Raw genomic sequence first — 11,583 nt, forward strand, 5'->3', positions numbered from 1 at the left:
GAGGGCATTGCGGTCAACAGCTCGAGCGAGAAGGTTGTGAGCACGACGGACAAGGAGGGCCACAGGGTTGCGCCGTACTGGCAGTGGGTGGCGGACAGGGGCAACAAGACGGACAACGCGCTGCTGGACTTCGTGGACCGCGTTGCGATGACGGAGGCGGACGCATGCGACATGAAGTCGCGGCCGCACCAGCGGACCCGCAAGGCGTGCCAGCAGCGCGGGTTCACGATCTTCCCGTTCACGAGCGACCGGAAGCGGATGAGCGCTGTTGTGCGGCAGGAGGACGGGACGCTGCTGCACCACGTGAAGGGCGGGTCTGACCGCATTCTGCCGCTGTGCGACCGGTACGTGAACGAGACGGGCGACGAGGTGCCCATGACGGACGAGGCGTGCGAGCGCATCGCGCAGCAGGTGAAGAAGCTGGCGGACATGGGGAACCGGACCATCGGTGTCGCGTACGCGGTGCTTAGCGGCACCGAGCTTCCCGAGGATGAGCCGACCGAGGCGCTGGTGTGGCTGTCCCTGCTCGGCATCCAGGACCCGCTGCGGCCGGAGGTGGCGGATGCCGTGATGAAGTGCCAGGCGGCCGGCGTGACGGTGCGCATGTGCACCGGCGACAATATCGATACGGCCGTGGCTATCTCGCGCCAATGCGGCATCTTCAACCCATACTACGGCGATCTTGCGATGACTGGCCAGGACTTCCGCAATCTTGTGTACGACGCGTACGGCGACGACGAGCGCATGGCGAAGTTCTGGCCCGTGCTGGACCACATGACGGTGATGGCGCGCTCGCAGCCGCTGGACAAGCAGCTTCTTGTGCTGATGCTGATGACGCGCGGCGAGGTTGTTGCCGTGACTGGCGACGGCACGAACGATGCGCCTGCGCTGCGTCTTGCGAACGTTGGCTTTGTGATGCGGAGCGGGACGGACATCGCGGTGAAGTCTGCGGACATTGTGCTGCTGGACGACAACTTCCGCTCTGTGCAGCGCGCTGTTGTGTGGGGCCGGTGCGTGAACGACAACATCCGGAAGTTCCTGCAGCTGCAGCTGACGGTGAACTACGTGTCCGTGGCGCTGACGTTCATCGGGTCGCTCATGGCGGGTGGCCGCTCCTCGCCGCTGACAACGGTGCAGCTACTGTGGGTGAACCTGATCATGGACACGCTGGCTGCCTTGGCGCTTGCGACGGAGGAGCCGAGCGAGGAGTGTCTGAAGCGGCAGCCCATTCACCGCAAGGCGCCGCTGGTGTCGCGCCGCATGCACGTGACCATTTTTATGGCAGCAGCGTACATGTTGGGCCTTACGCTCAGCATGCAGGCGTACGGCAATGTGTTATTCAAGGCAGGTCCACTCGGCGGCATTGAGCACAGCACGATCGTCTTCAATGTGTTTGTGTTGAGCACGTTGTTTCACATGTTCAACTGCCGCAAGCTGTACGAGGAGTTTAACGTGCTGGAGGGCCTGTTGTCTCGCTCACCCCTCTTCATTGGTGTCATTACGTTCTGCTTCGCCTTTCAGGTGGTGGCCGTGGAAGTGTTCGGTGACTTTATGAAGGTCACGTCACTGCGATCGGAGGAGTGGCTCGGCTGCGTGATCGTCGCCATTGGTGTCCTCGTCGTGGGCTTTATATCTCGTTTAATTCCTGTTTGCGAGCCCTCCTTCGAGAAGACGTTTGATGGAAGTATGCTCGATGAGGACGCCAAGGCGGTACTGGCAAGGGTCGACAACGCCGTTACCAAGGCGCAGGCGACGACTGAGGAGTACAAGGAGGGTATCTACCTCGATAAGGCGCGTAGGCTTCGTGCGCGTGCGCTGTGGAATGAGGCGCGCCACCACCATCTCCACGTGAGCCGCATCGTCAACGCGTTCCGTCGCACAAGGGTGGATAGATTGGAGGAGGGGAGGCACTTAGGCGTCATTTAAACGTGAGGGTGGCGTGAGCCCCCCCCGCCTCTCCTTTTCGTGTTACTTCTCTCCGGCAGAGAACACAACGTGTGTGTGTTTTTTTTTTAATTATTTTTTTTTTGGCCGGCGTGGCTCCCTTGGCAATCCCCCCTCGACACCAGCCTATACTCTGCACGAGAGGCGCGCCTCACCCCACAGGCCTGCAGAGGGCCTCTGCTGCCCCGGATTTTCAGTACACCGGCGTCGCAAGCGAGAGGATGCACGGCGGTCGCGTCTCCGTGCTCACACAACAGGACACGTGCATGGGTGTGGGACCTCCCACCCCCGTTCTTGAGGAGGAAGTGGACGCTGTGGCAGTCTGGCATCGCTGCGGTGACCCTACTAGACGGCTGCGTTTCATGTCAGGCTGCCTATTTAAGAACGGCGTGGTGAGGCGGGAGGTGGTCAATCACCCCAGCTCCGCACAGGCCTCTTCCGCTTGGCCCACCCGCTGCTGTCAGAGGCGTGCGGGTCCTGAAGAGCGCGGAATGCCCCCTGCTGCCCCAGACTAATTGCAGGGTCCGACGTGTCGCGGCAATGCGGGAACGCCATCCAGACACGCCTCTAATACGTGGACGGTAGCGGAAGGCGAAGGCAGAGAGCGACCCAGACACGCAGCCACATCATCCTGAAAACAGGCCCCAGTGCCTGCAGACGTGAGCACTCCGCGTTTGCACTACCGGCACCTGCTGGCGCGGTGTATGGCTTCCCAACATGGCACCCCGAGGCCGGAGCAGCACGGGTGAGATGGAACAGGCGTACAGAGAGCCACACTGATCAGCTTCCCAATGCATGTGCGCGAAATGGGCGGCATCTCCTACACCCGTCCGGGTGGACTGATACGACACAGAGGCTGGAGGCAGGACAAGAGCACCCCGGATCACACCGTTGGGTCCTCCAGACTCCCATGTGGAGAGCTTCCACGCCACATTATAGAGTGCCACACCTTGAAGTGTATGAAGGTGAAACATGGCACACAAGCAAAGCACAGGATCTCAGAGGGCTCTGACCTGCAGCTGGCCAGCTTCCATCTTCAGGTGATCCGGCATGCGCCTGAGCCAGGCCCTACTGTCCGCACGACAGACGCCACCTCTTTCACTCTCGAGCAGTACCCTGCAGCCCCGCCCTGCCTGGATTGAGGCGTGCGGTCCAGCCGAGTCCGTCTGGCGCCGATCGCGCAGCACATCTCCAAAGAGGGGATGAGGAAGGACAAGGGGGGCCGTTAGACGCGCGGCCCGATTTGACGGCAGGACGGTTCGTCCCAGGACGACGAGGGTTTTCGCCGCGGTGCAGCGCAGGGGCACAATGGGGGAGCAGTGATGGTGTTGGTGATGTTGTGCGTCTCATTCTCGCCTCGGTCGTGGTGGAGGGGGCACGCTGAGGGGGAAAGGGACGAGGGCCTTTTTGCTATAAATTCGTGAGGTTTTCCATCGCCGGCGGCGTATTGGTGTGACTGCATGCACGTGTGTGTGCTAGGTGCCTCGCCGCTTTCCCCCTCCTGGGATGCTTGCCACCTCACCCCCAGCGTGTTCTATCCCCCCCCCCCCCCCCCAACGGAGGAGACGCATGCACAGCCACATGTCTTTCCCCCATCTGTGTATTTTATGTGGTGTCGAGCAGCCGCCCGTGCGCTCTCGTATGCGTGGGTGCAGGGGCGTGTGCGTCTGTTTCCCCTGACCATTTTTCGCGTTGTCCGCTGCGCTAAGGATGGAGGGCTCCTCGGTGCTCCCCTGCTCAGTGTGGGGAAGTCAGGCAAGCCCCTCTTTCCTTGCCAATACCGAGCCGCTTCTGGTGCTGACGGGGTCAAGCGCCTACGACGCGGGAAGGTCAGGGTGATGTACCGCTACGGATGCCGGCGGTCAGGTCCTTTATGGCGTTGCGCTGGAGAGACCTGCGACAGCGAACCCGCTTGTTCCATGCATATGATGAGCAGGGTGTCAGGGCGACTCGAACGCATTCCATCTGGCCCTCGCTGCCTACGGGTATGAGGAGCCTGACCCCACCCAAGGGGGGGGGCGCACGACGTGACAGGCCTGCGAGGCGAGTTGTCCGCAGAGTTTGAGGCAGAGACCGTGCTGAGGTGACTGAGTCAGCGCCTTGCGGTAGCGCGTGTCGATGGCTGCCGTGCACCACGCGAATTGGTCAGTTGCAGGCCGGGGGTGGAGGGGGCAGGTTGGGGATTTGGGCTTGTGTGTTACACGGCAGGGAGTTGCCAGGTCGAGACTAACAAAGAGCTCCCTTCCCTTGATGGCCTGCCCATGTGTGTGTGTGTGTGTGTGTGTGTGTGTGTGTGTGTGTGCCTGTGGGGGGGGGGAGAGCGGGGCTGAGGTGTTTCCCTCCTCCTCCTCCCACCACCACCACCCACCACTACTACGACTTACCCACCGTCGCTTTTCGTTTCGCGCGCTCTTTCGCTGCGGCCGCCATTTACCCACTGCTTGTGGGGCGGCGATAGCGTAGCGAGCCAAAGCCACATGTCCCTGTATTCCCCTCCACCGCTCTGTGGGGCCTGTGCTTTGCTTTGGCCAAACGCTGTTTCCTTCTCGTTTGTTCTCTCGATCGTGTTTTCATCCTTTGCCCTCATACTCACACCTCCCTCTCCCATTTCCCCACCTCTACCTTTCGAATGTGTGTGTGTGTGTGTGGGTGCTGCGCTACATTGAGGAGGAGAGAGGGGAAGGGGGGAGGGGGGGAGAATCAAAGAACAGTCAAGAGGGGCGCTATCGAGGCCAACGGATTTCCGGAAACGGCGCGGCATGGCGGTTGTGAGCAGGTCTGTGCGTGGCGTACCCCAGCCGCTTATGTGGCCCTCTGGGTGTTTATCTTCGTGGGGGAGGAGGGAGGAGGGGGATGCAGTGAAGCGATATCTCGTGGCAATGGGAGAGGGGTACGGTGACTCATCACTCTTAGTTTGGTGGGCAAGAGCAACAGCGGTGTCTATCGTGCTCTTCGTCTCCTTTCTGGCGCGCGCGCGCTCTCTCTCCCTCTCTCTTCTGGATCCTCTAGTCGCTGCGCCTCCCTCCTTTCCCAGAGCTCCCCACTCAATGAATGCACTCGCACGACTCTGTGTGCGTGTGGTGGTGTGTATCTCGGCGTCCTTGTGTGTTTCTTCTTGCCTTGCAGTGTTCCCTCTCCCTCTCCCTCTCCCTTCACTTCACTTCACTAGCGTCGCCTCGCCCACGCAACGCCAGCCAAACAGGCCTACACTCGCCTTCTGCACGTGCCATCCACTCCCTCCTCTCTACCCCCCCCCCCCCCTTTTGCAGGTACACACGTGCATGCGCTAACACACACACACACACACACTCACTCACTCACATGTTTGTCCGCATTCGGGGCAAGGGCGCCTGCCCAGAGAACTCGCAGGCGGCAGCGATGAGCATTCGCGGCTTCCGACACACGCACAGCCCGCCGCCCTTGGATTCGCATTATTCAGTGCTGCTCCTGCCACCGAGCTTGACGTCCACGTCCACGGATGCGGCGACGAAGACAGACAAGCCTGCTGGACCACCAACTGCAGCAGCGGAGCCATTCCGCTTTGCACTTTTTCCAGCTGGTATTCAGGCAGCAACCCCTGCTGCGGCGCAGGCACAGTACATGAGCCTATCGATGGCAGCGATTTCCTCTGCCAAGGCAAACGACGGCGCCACAACTACTGCCCCGCTGTCGCCTCCGGTGACACTCGACAGCGAGGCAAACCGCATGCTGTGGAAGGAGACGTGGAACTTATACGACATTCTCTACGACGAGGTGCCGCTCTTGCCCTGGATCGAGACGACCGACGATGGGGTGGCGGCGGCTTTGGTGGAGACGGTGGAGCGGGAGCTTTGCAAACTCGCTTTGTCCGACGTGGCGTCGCCAATGACGACAGAGTTGCACGCGTTGGCATCGTTGGCGGACAAGACGGACGGCTTCAAGCTCGCCTCCGCTTGCACGGGCAGCCGTCAGGTGGTGGTGTGCGCACACTACTACTCCCCTGCCCCCCTGTCGGAGAATTTGTTTCACGGCGTTGAGGGGCGCCGCGCCTCCAACGCAGCGGAGCCGAGATCGGCAGCCTCGCCCGTGTCGATGGAGGGGCCTGTGGTGGTTTTGGATCTCGCCGACTTACCGGCTGCACAAGCCGGCGGCAAGGCGATGGTGAATGTTGCCTGGTACATCGCGTTTGCAGCGATGCAGCCCGACAGTGCGCTGCTCCGCTGCCGCGCTGTCGTGGTGCGCCTCCCCTACACGTCGGTTCCGACGTACACGCAGGCTTGCAGGCACTGCGCCTTGTCGACTTCGTCTGCAGGCGCGGCACCGACCATGGCGGATGCTTTCCGCGAAGCGGTTGATTTCATCGGCGAGCACGTGGCCGCTGTCTATCAAGGTATGGTGCTGGCGTTGCAGGCCGCATCTCCTGAGTTGGCAGCGAAGTGCACAGCGGCACCACCAGTGGTGGTGATTGGTAGCACGCCGGCGGCGCTCAGTAGCTGTCTTGGCTTTCTGCTTGAAACTTCTGTTGCATCGACTACGGAGAAGTTCAATCGTGCCAACGTCGTTGTTATCTACGGCGATCATCTCGGCCCGATGGATACGGGCAGCGCTGGCGCCAGCGACACGCACAGTGCCGTTGAGGCCCGCAGTGCACACATGGTGGGGCAATACAAGTCCATTGGGGGTACTTGCGGCTTCCCGGTGGATTTTGAGATGGTGCTGGTGCCGCTGAAGGCGTTGCTCGATGGCGGAGAGGAGCCATGGGACGAGTACACGCTGCGGGAGCGAGCTCGACTGAACTTTTGCCCGTGCTGTGGCGACTGCAGTAACAACAACAACAACAAAGGCTGTTTCAACAAGCATGACGATGGACTCGGTCATTGCGGTAGCCATTAGTGAGAGAGAGAGAGCGAAGGGTCATTCCTTGGCTTTGTTGAAGTCAAGAGAGCATACCGGTGACGCGTAGCCACTCATGTTCTGGTCTTGTGCGCCGCTGCGGTTGTGTTCGAGACTGACCAACGACGTTGCTAGCTGAGAGGTGTAACTCACTTGTACGGTGTGCATCTTAGGGTGCTGGCTGCTCTTGCCCTTATCCTCTGAATTGAGCTCTTCTTGTGAGCCCCCCCCCCTACGACCTGTACACCGTGTCACTGCGAGCACGCATGGGCAGGCATAGGCGTGCGGAAATTTGAGTTTGTTTCTTCATGCTTGTTACAGTAGTACACTGTCTTGAACGCCGCTGTCGACGGCGGTCGGTTGACTTGCTTCTCTCTTTTCGGTGTTCTGTTCGATCTTGTGAGCTTTCCAGCGTGCGTGCCTGTGAGTGGCAACGCCTTTCCCTTTCCACGTGGCGTTGCTGCTTGACACGGCACCGCCACCAGACCCACACTGAGGACATGAAAACGCATTAATGGACAGTAGGTCGCCCCCCGCCCCGCCCCCCTCCGCTACACATGGACACACCCACACACACGCACGGACATTGCCCCTCTACCACTGTAGGCGTCCCTTCTCTCTCGTTTTCTCGCTGTGGGACGACATGTGCGCCTGTCTTCTCTCCCTCTCTTTCCCCCCTTTCGCTGTCTTGCGCGTCAAGGGCATGTGTGTGGGTGTTGTGTCCCTGCACCGCTTGTCTCTCTACAACGCGGCGACAAAGAGCCCCTCGCCCTTCCCTGCACTGACCGACACAGCCAGAAGCGACAGCGAAGGGGACGGGGCAAGACGTATCCACCACAAGAGCGAAAAAAGCCACCGAGGCTGTTTCACCTCTCGCAGCCTTGTTCATTCTTTTCCACTGGAGTCAAGACTCCACTATGCGTATGTGTGTGTGTGCGTGTGGCGTCTCTACATGGGCGTAGATTCACAGGCACATACGCGCCTACAGGCCTTGTTTGCTCAGTGGCGCTGGTTTTCCCGCGACTATGGTACCAGGGCACTACTCCCATCACCTCCCACCCCCCTCCCTCCCGCTCCCTTCTCTCGCTCCTCTCCCCCTCGTCGCGCTCTCTGCGTCATCATCACGCGCTTATGCGCACCTGCCTGGTGGCGCGGCCGTTTCTTTCCCTTCTTCTTGCGTACCACTGCACAAACAATATGGAGCACTGCAAGCGCTTCTCTCGGGCACTTCTCTCTCCCCACCGACCACCGACGTGACGCACCTACACAACAACAACACCCACACCCACACCCACACACACACACACACACACACACACGACCCCGCGCCCTTCCGAATGCGCCCAGGGGAGAAGGTGGTTCCGGATGGCGGCAATGAAGGTAAACTCATTGAACACATGAAGACGTCCGTGCAGTCATCCACGGCGGCAACGGCGGGCCTTGGGGGAGTGCCGCGAAGCTCGGCTGTTACGAATATGAGAAGTGGCTACAGCAGCATTGGAAGCGACCCAGCGGTGCCACCGGCTAACTCCATCGTCATTCCCTCCTCTACGGCCGCGCAGCAGACACGCGAGAATATCGAGCGCGCGCTTCGCATGAACGAAGCCACAAACAACTCTGGCTACGCTACTCTGCAGTCGCTGGGGAAGCAGCGTGAGGTCATTCAGAACAGCCTCAGCACGGTGGATTCGACGCACCAGCATCTTAGCGACTCCCGCCAGGTCATACGCGACATCCGCATGGGAGTATATAAGGAGTGGCTCATCAAGGGATGCGTTATTGCGTTCCTACTGCTGCTGATCGTTGTCATTATTTATTCCAAGTTCATTCGAAAGTAAGAACAAGTGGCCGCACGTGCATGCGTGTGCGTGTGCGCGAGCGCGAGCGTGGGTGATCGATGGGTCCGTCAGGTGAGGCTCCCGGGAAACGCGGAGCACACAGGCGTGTAGAGGGACGAATAGGGAGACAGACCTGTGCTCTCATGGGCACACACAGGCCAGCAGCCCAATATGCAGGGAGAGCAGGAGGGTTACCAGCTTATCATTCACCCACGACCCCCATCTCCATGATGGTGCCGATGACAAGGGAGGCAGTTTTTTTTTTTTTTTCCTTCCTTTCTCCACTTTCCCTCCCCAATCGTCTGTGTGCCGACGCCGTCGCCTTTGGCGCACGGAGGGGGGGGGGAAGTCTCACGTATGGCTCGCTCGCGTCTCCGCCCCACCTCCCATTTCGTTGTTTCTGTGGGCCCCCCCTCCCCTCATCCTCACCGCATCTCTCTCGCTCATCCTCCTCGTGCGTCTTGTTGGTGCGTCGTTGCTTTGCTTTTTGTTTCTCCTTCCTCTCGTTTTCTCTGCCTGTCCGTCTCTGTCGACCTCTTTCGGATCGCTTCCTGCGTCTCTCTCTCTCTGTGTGCGTGTGCGTGTGCGTGTAGGGCGAGGAGGAGGGGTGCAGTGGAGGGGGTGAGTAGGGGAGTGGAGAGCGACTCCCTCCTCGTTTCCCTCTCTTACAGCTCCTGGATGCTGATGCAGGTGGTGTGGTAGAGGTGAAGGCACCGCACTGCGCGCACCTGATGAACGCGAGCAAGATGTCGCAAATATGCCTCTCTCTGTCAACGCTACCGAAGTACAGGGTGGACGGACGGGTGCGAGCATCGTCTCTCCGCGATGCCCACAGCGCCTCTCGTCTGTGCTACTGCCCCTTCTCCTCCTCCTCTGCTTGTCGGGTCTCTCTCTCTCTCTCACTCTGGACATTTCCTCCTTCGGGCTCGTTCCTAAAAAAAAAAAATGCCTCGCCATGCCCCTCCGTGTGCGCCACACACACTCTCTTTATTCCCCTCTGCGTGACTGCACTCCCAATACGTTCCTCCGCGCCACAGTGTGACCCGTTCGTGTCGACCCCTCGGCAGCATGCGCAACTACAACAACTTCAACCGCGTGTGGAAGGCGCCGCGCCGTCCGTTCGAGAAGGAGCGCCTCGACCGCGAGATGAAGTTGTGCGGCCAGTACGGTCTGCGCTGCAAGCGTGAGATCTGGCGCGTGAACATGACGCTCTCCAAGATGCGCCGCACCGCCCGTCTTCTGCTGACGCTGCCGGAGAACCACCCCCGCCGCCTGCTGGAGGGTTCCGCCATCATGCGCCGCTGCCACGAGTATGGCTTCCTCGACGAGGAGAAGGACAAGCTTGATTACGTGCTGTCGCTGACCGTGCCAGACATTCTGGAGCGCCGCCTGCAAACGATCGTCTTCAAGGCCGGTCTCGCCAAGTCTGTGCACCACGCCCGCGTCCTCATCCAGCAGCGCCACATCGCCGTCGCCAAGCAGATTGTGACGATCCCGTCCTTCATCGTGCGCGTGAGCAGCGAGCGCCACATCGCCTTCGCTGATGCCTCGCCGTTCGGCAACGGGCGCCCCGGCCGTGTCAAGCGCGTGCGCGTGAAGGCGGCCAAGCGCCACGCCGCCGGCGGTGGTGACGACGAGTAAGTCGCCCGTTAGACCGGCAGATGGCACGTGCCTTTGTCGAGAGAGGAGAGCACGGGGAGTGCGGGGCTTGGACGGATCACATACACACGAGGAGAGCCGTCTGATGATGTGGCGAGTGGGGCATGCCTGCCTGTGCATGTCTCTCTTTGGTTGTGATACTACTGCTCGCGCACCCCTCTGTGTGTCATGCTCGTCGTTCCCCCCTCTCCCCCTCTCTCTCCTTTTCTCCTCCCCGCGTGCATCCACGGCGATCACACTTGACCGAAAGGCTGCGCTTCCCCCACCCACCTGCCCACACCGCCGCCACCGCGTGCCATGAGGATGCGCAGGCGTGCCCTCTCCTGGAGCCATATCCGCACCCAGACGTCACACCCGCTCCCTCGGGGCCCCTCAGCTGTGGTGGTGGTGGTGGCTGCGGTGGCATCGGCGTGTTCTCCCCCCTCCTTCGGTGCACTTCTTCATTTTATCGCGTTCATCGCGTCGTTGATTTCGCCGCTCATTTGCGGGCGTTTTTTAAATTTTGTTTTGTCTTTCAGACGAAAAATGGAAAAGGGAAAGAGCGGAAGGCGTGGCGCACCGGCGGCGGGTACAGGCCCATGCACGCCTACGCGCTACGCCCCCTCCCCCCCCCCTCCCCCCGTATCGCCATCACGAGAGTGGCGCACCGGCGGGAGGCCGAGGCACCGTTTACACACGAGCAGGGGCTCGACATACACGCACACACACATACACACACCATGAAGCGGGGATGGTGGGGTGCTGCAACAGCAGGACGAGCAATGGCCTCGACAGATGATTGTGCGGTACTGTGTAGTGTGTGTGTGTGTGTGTGTGTGTGTGTGGATGAAAAGGAAATGGTCTCTACGGATTGCCATACGAGCGCACTAAGCGACCGAACTACCCACCCTTCCCCTCCTCGCACCCAATTCTCCCTCTCTCTTGATGTCTCGTTTTTTCCCTGCACATACCCCACATACACGTCCCTGTCAGCATCACCATTGTCATCCGCCTCGGCGGTATCGACGCTGTTCTTCATTTCCCTTCCTCTTATCTTTCCTGTAGAGTATCCTGCTTCAGCTGTGTGTGTTGTGCTCGTGTTGTGCTCGTGCCTCCCTCTCTCTCTCTCTCTCTCTGTGGGGCTGGCGAGTGTGGAGAGGTCTGCTCGACTGCGCACCCATGCGCTCATAGGCATTCACATGCTGAATAAAAAGCGTTAGTGGAGAGATCAAGTGCAGCTTCATTTTTACACCAGCGCTGCGACATCGTTCATAGTCTCCAGACCCCTCGA

At 60.3% G+C, this 11,583-nt stretch overlaps 4 protein-coding genes across 4 annotated transcripts; all 4 read left to right on the forward strand.

The window, feature by feature from the left end:
- Positions 1-147: 147 nt before the first annotated feature.
- LBRM_07_0720 (putative vacuolar-type Ca2+-ATPase) lies at positions 148-1,926 on the forward strand (the record flags this gene model as incomplete). The annotated part of the gene is made up of 1 exon (XM_001562518.1): positions 148-1,926. One exon carries the CDS (start codon positions 148-150, stop codon positions 1,924-1,926), a length of 1,779 nt encoding a protein of 592 aa, XP_001562568.1.
- Positions 1,927-5,265: 3,339 nt separating this feature from the next.
- LBRM_07_0730 (conserved hypothetical protein) lies at positions 5,266-6,816 on the forward strand (the record flags this gene model as incomplete). Its single annotated transcript, XM_001562519.1, has 1 exon — positions 5,266-6,816. One exon carries the CDS (start codon positions 5,266-5,268, stop codon positions 6,814-6,816), a length of 1,551 nt encoding a protein of 516 aa, XP_001562569.1.
- Positions 6,817-8,153: 1,337 nt separating this feature from the next.
- LBRM_07_0740 (putative Qa-SNARE protein) lies at positions 8,154-8,654 on the forward strand (the record flags this gene model as incomplete). Its single annotated transcript, XM_001562520.1, has 1 exon — positions 8,154-8,654. One exon carries the CDS (start codon positions 8,154-8,156, stop codon positions 8,652-8,654), a length of 501 nt encoding a protein of 166 aa, XP_001562570.1.
- Positions 8,655-9,722: 1,068 nt separating this feature from the next.
- LBRM_07_0750 (putative 40S ribosomal protein S9) lies at positions 9,723-10,295 on the forward strand (the record flags this gene model as incomplete). The annotated part of the gene is made up of 1 exon (XM_001562521.1): positions 9,723-10,295. One exon carries the CDS (start codon positions 9,723-9,725, stop codon positions 10,293-10,295), a length of 573 nt encoding a protein of 190 aa, XP_001562571.1.
- Positions 10,296-11,583: the final 1,288 nt, after the last annotated feature.

This window comes from Leishmania braziliensis, chromosome 7 (genome assembly GCF_000002845.2).
Source record: "Leishmania braziliensis MHOM/BR/75/M2904 complete genome, chromosome 7".
Taxonomy (NCBI): domain Eukaryota; phylum Euglenozoa; class Kinetoplastea; order Trypanosomatida; family Trypanosomatidae; genus Leishmania; species Leishmania braziliensis.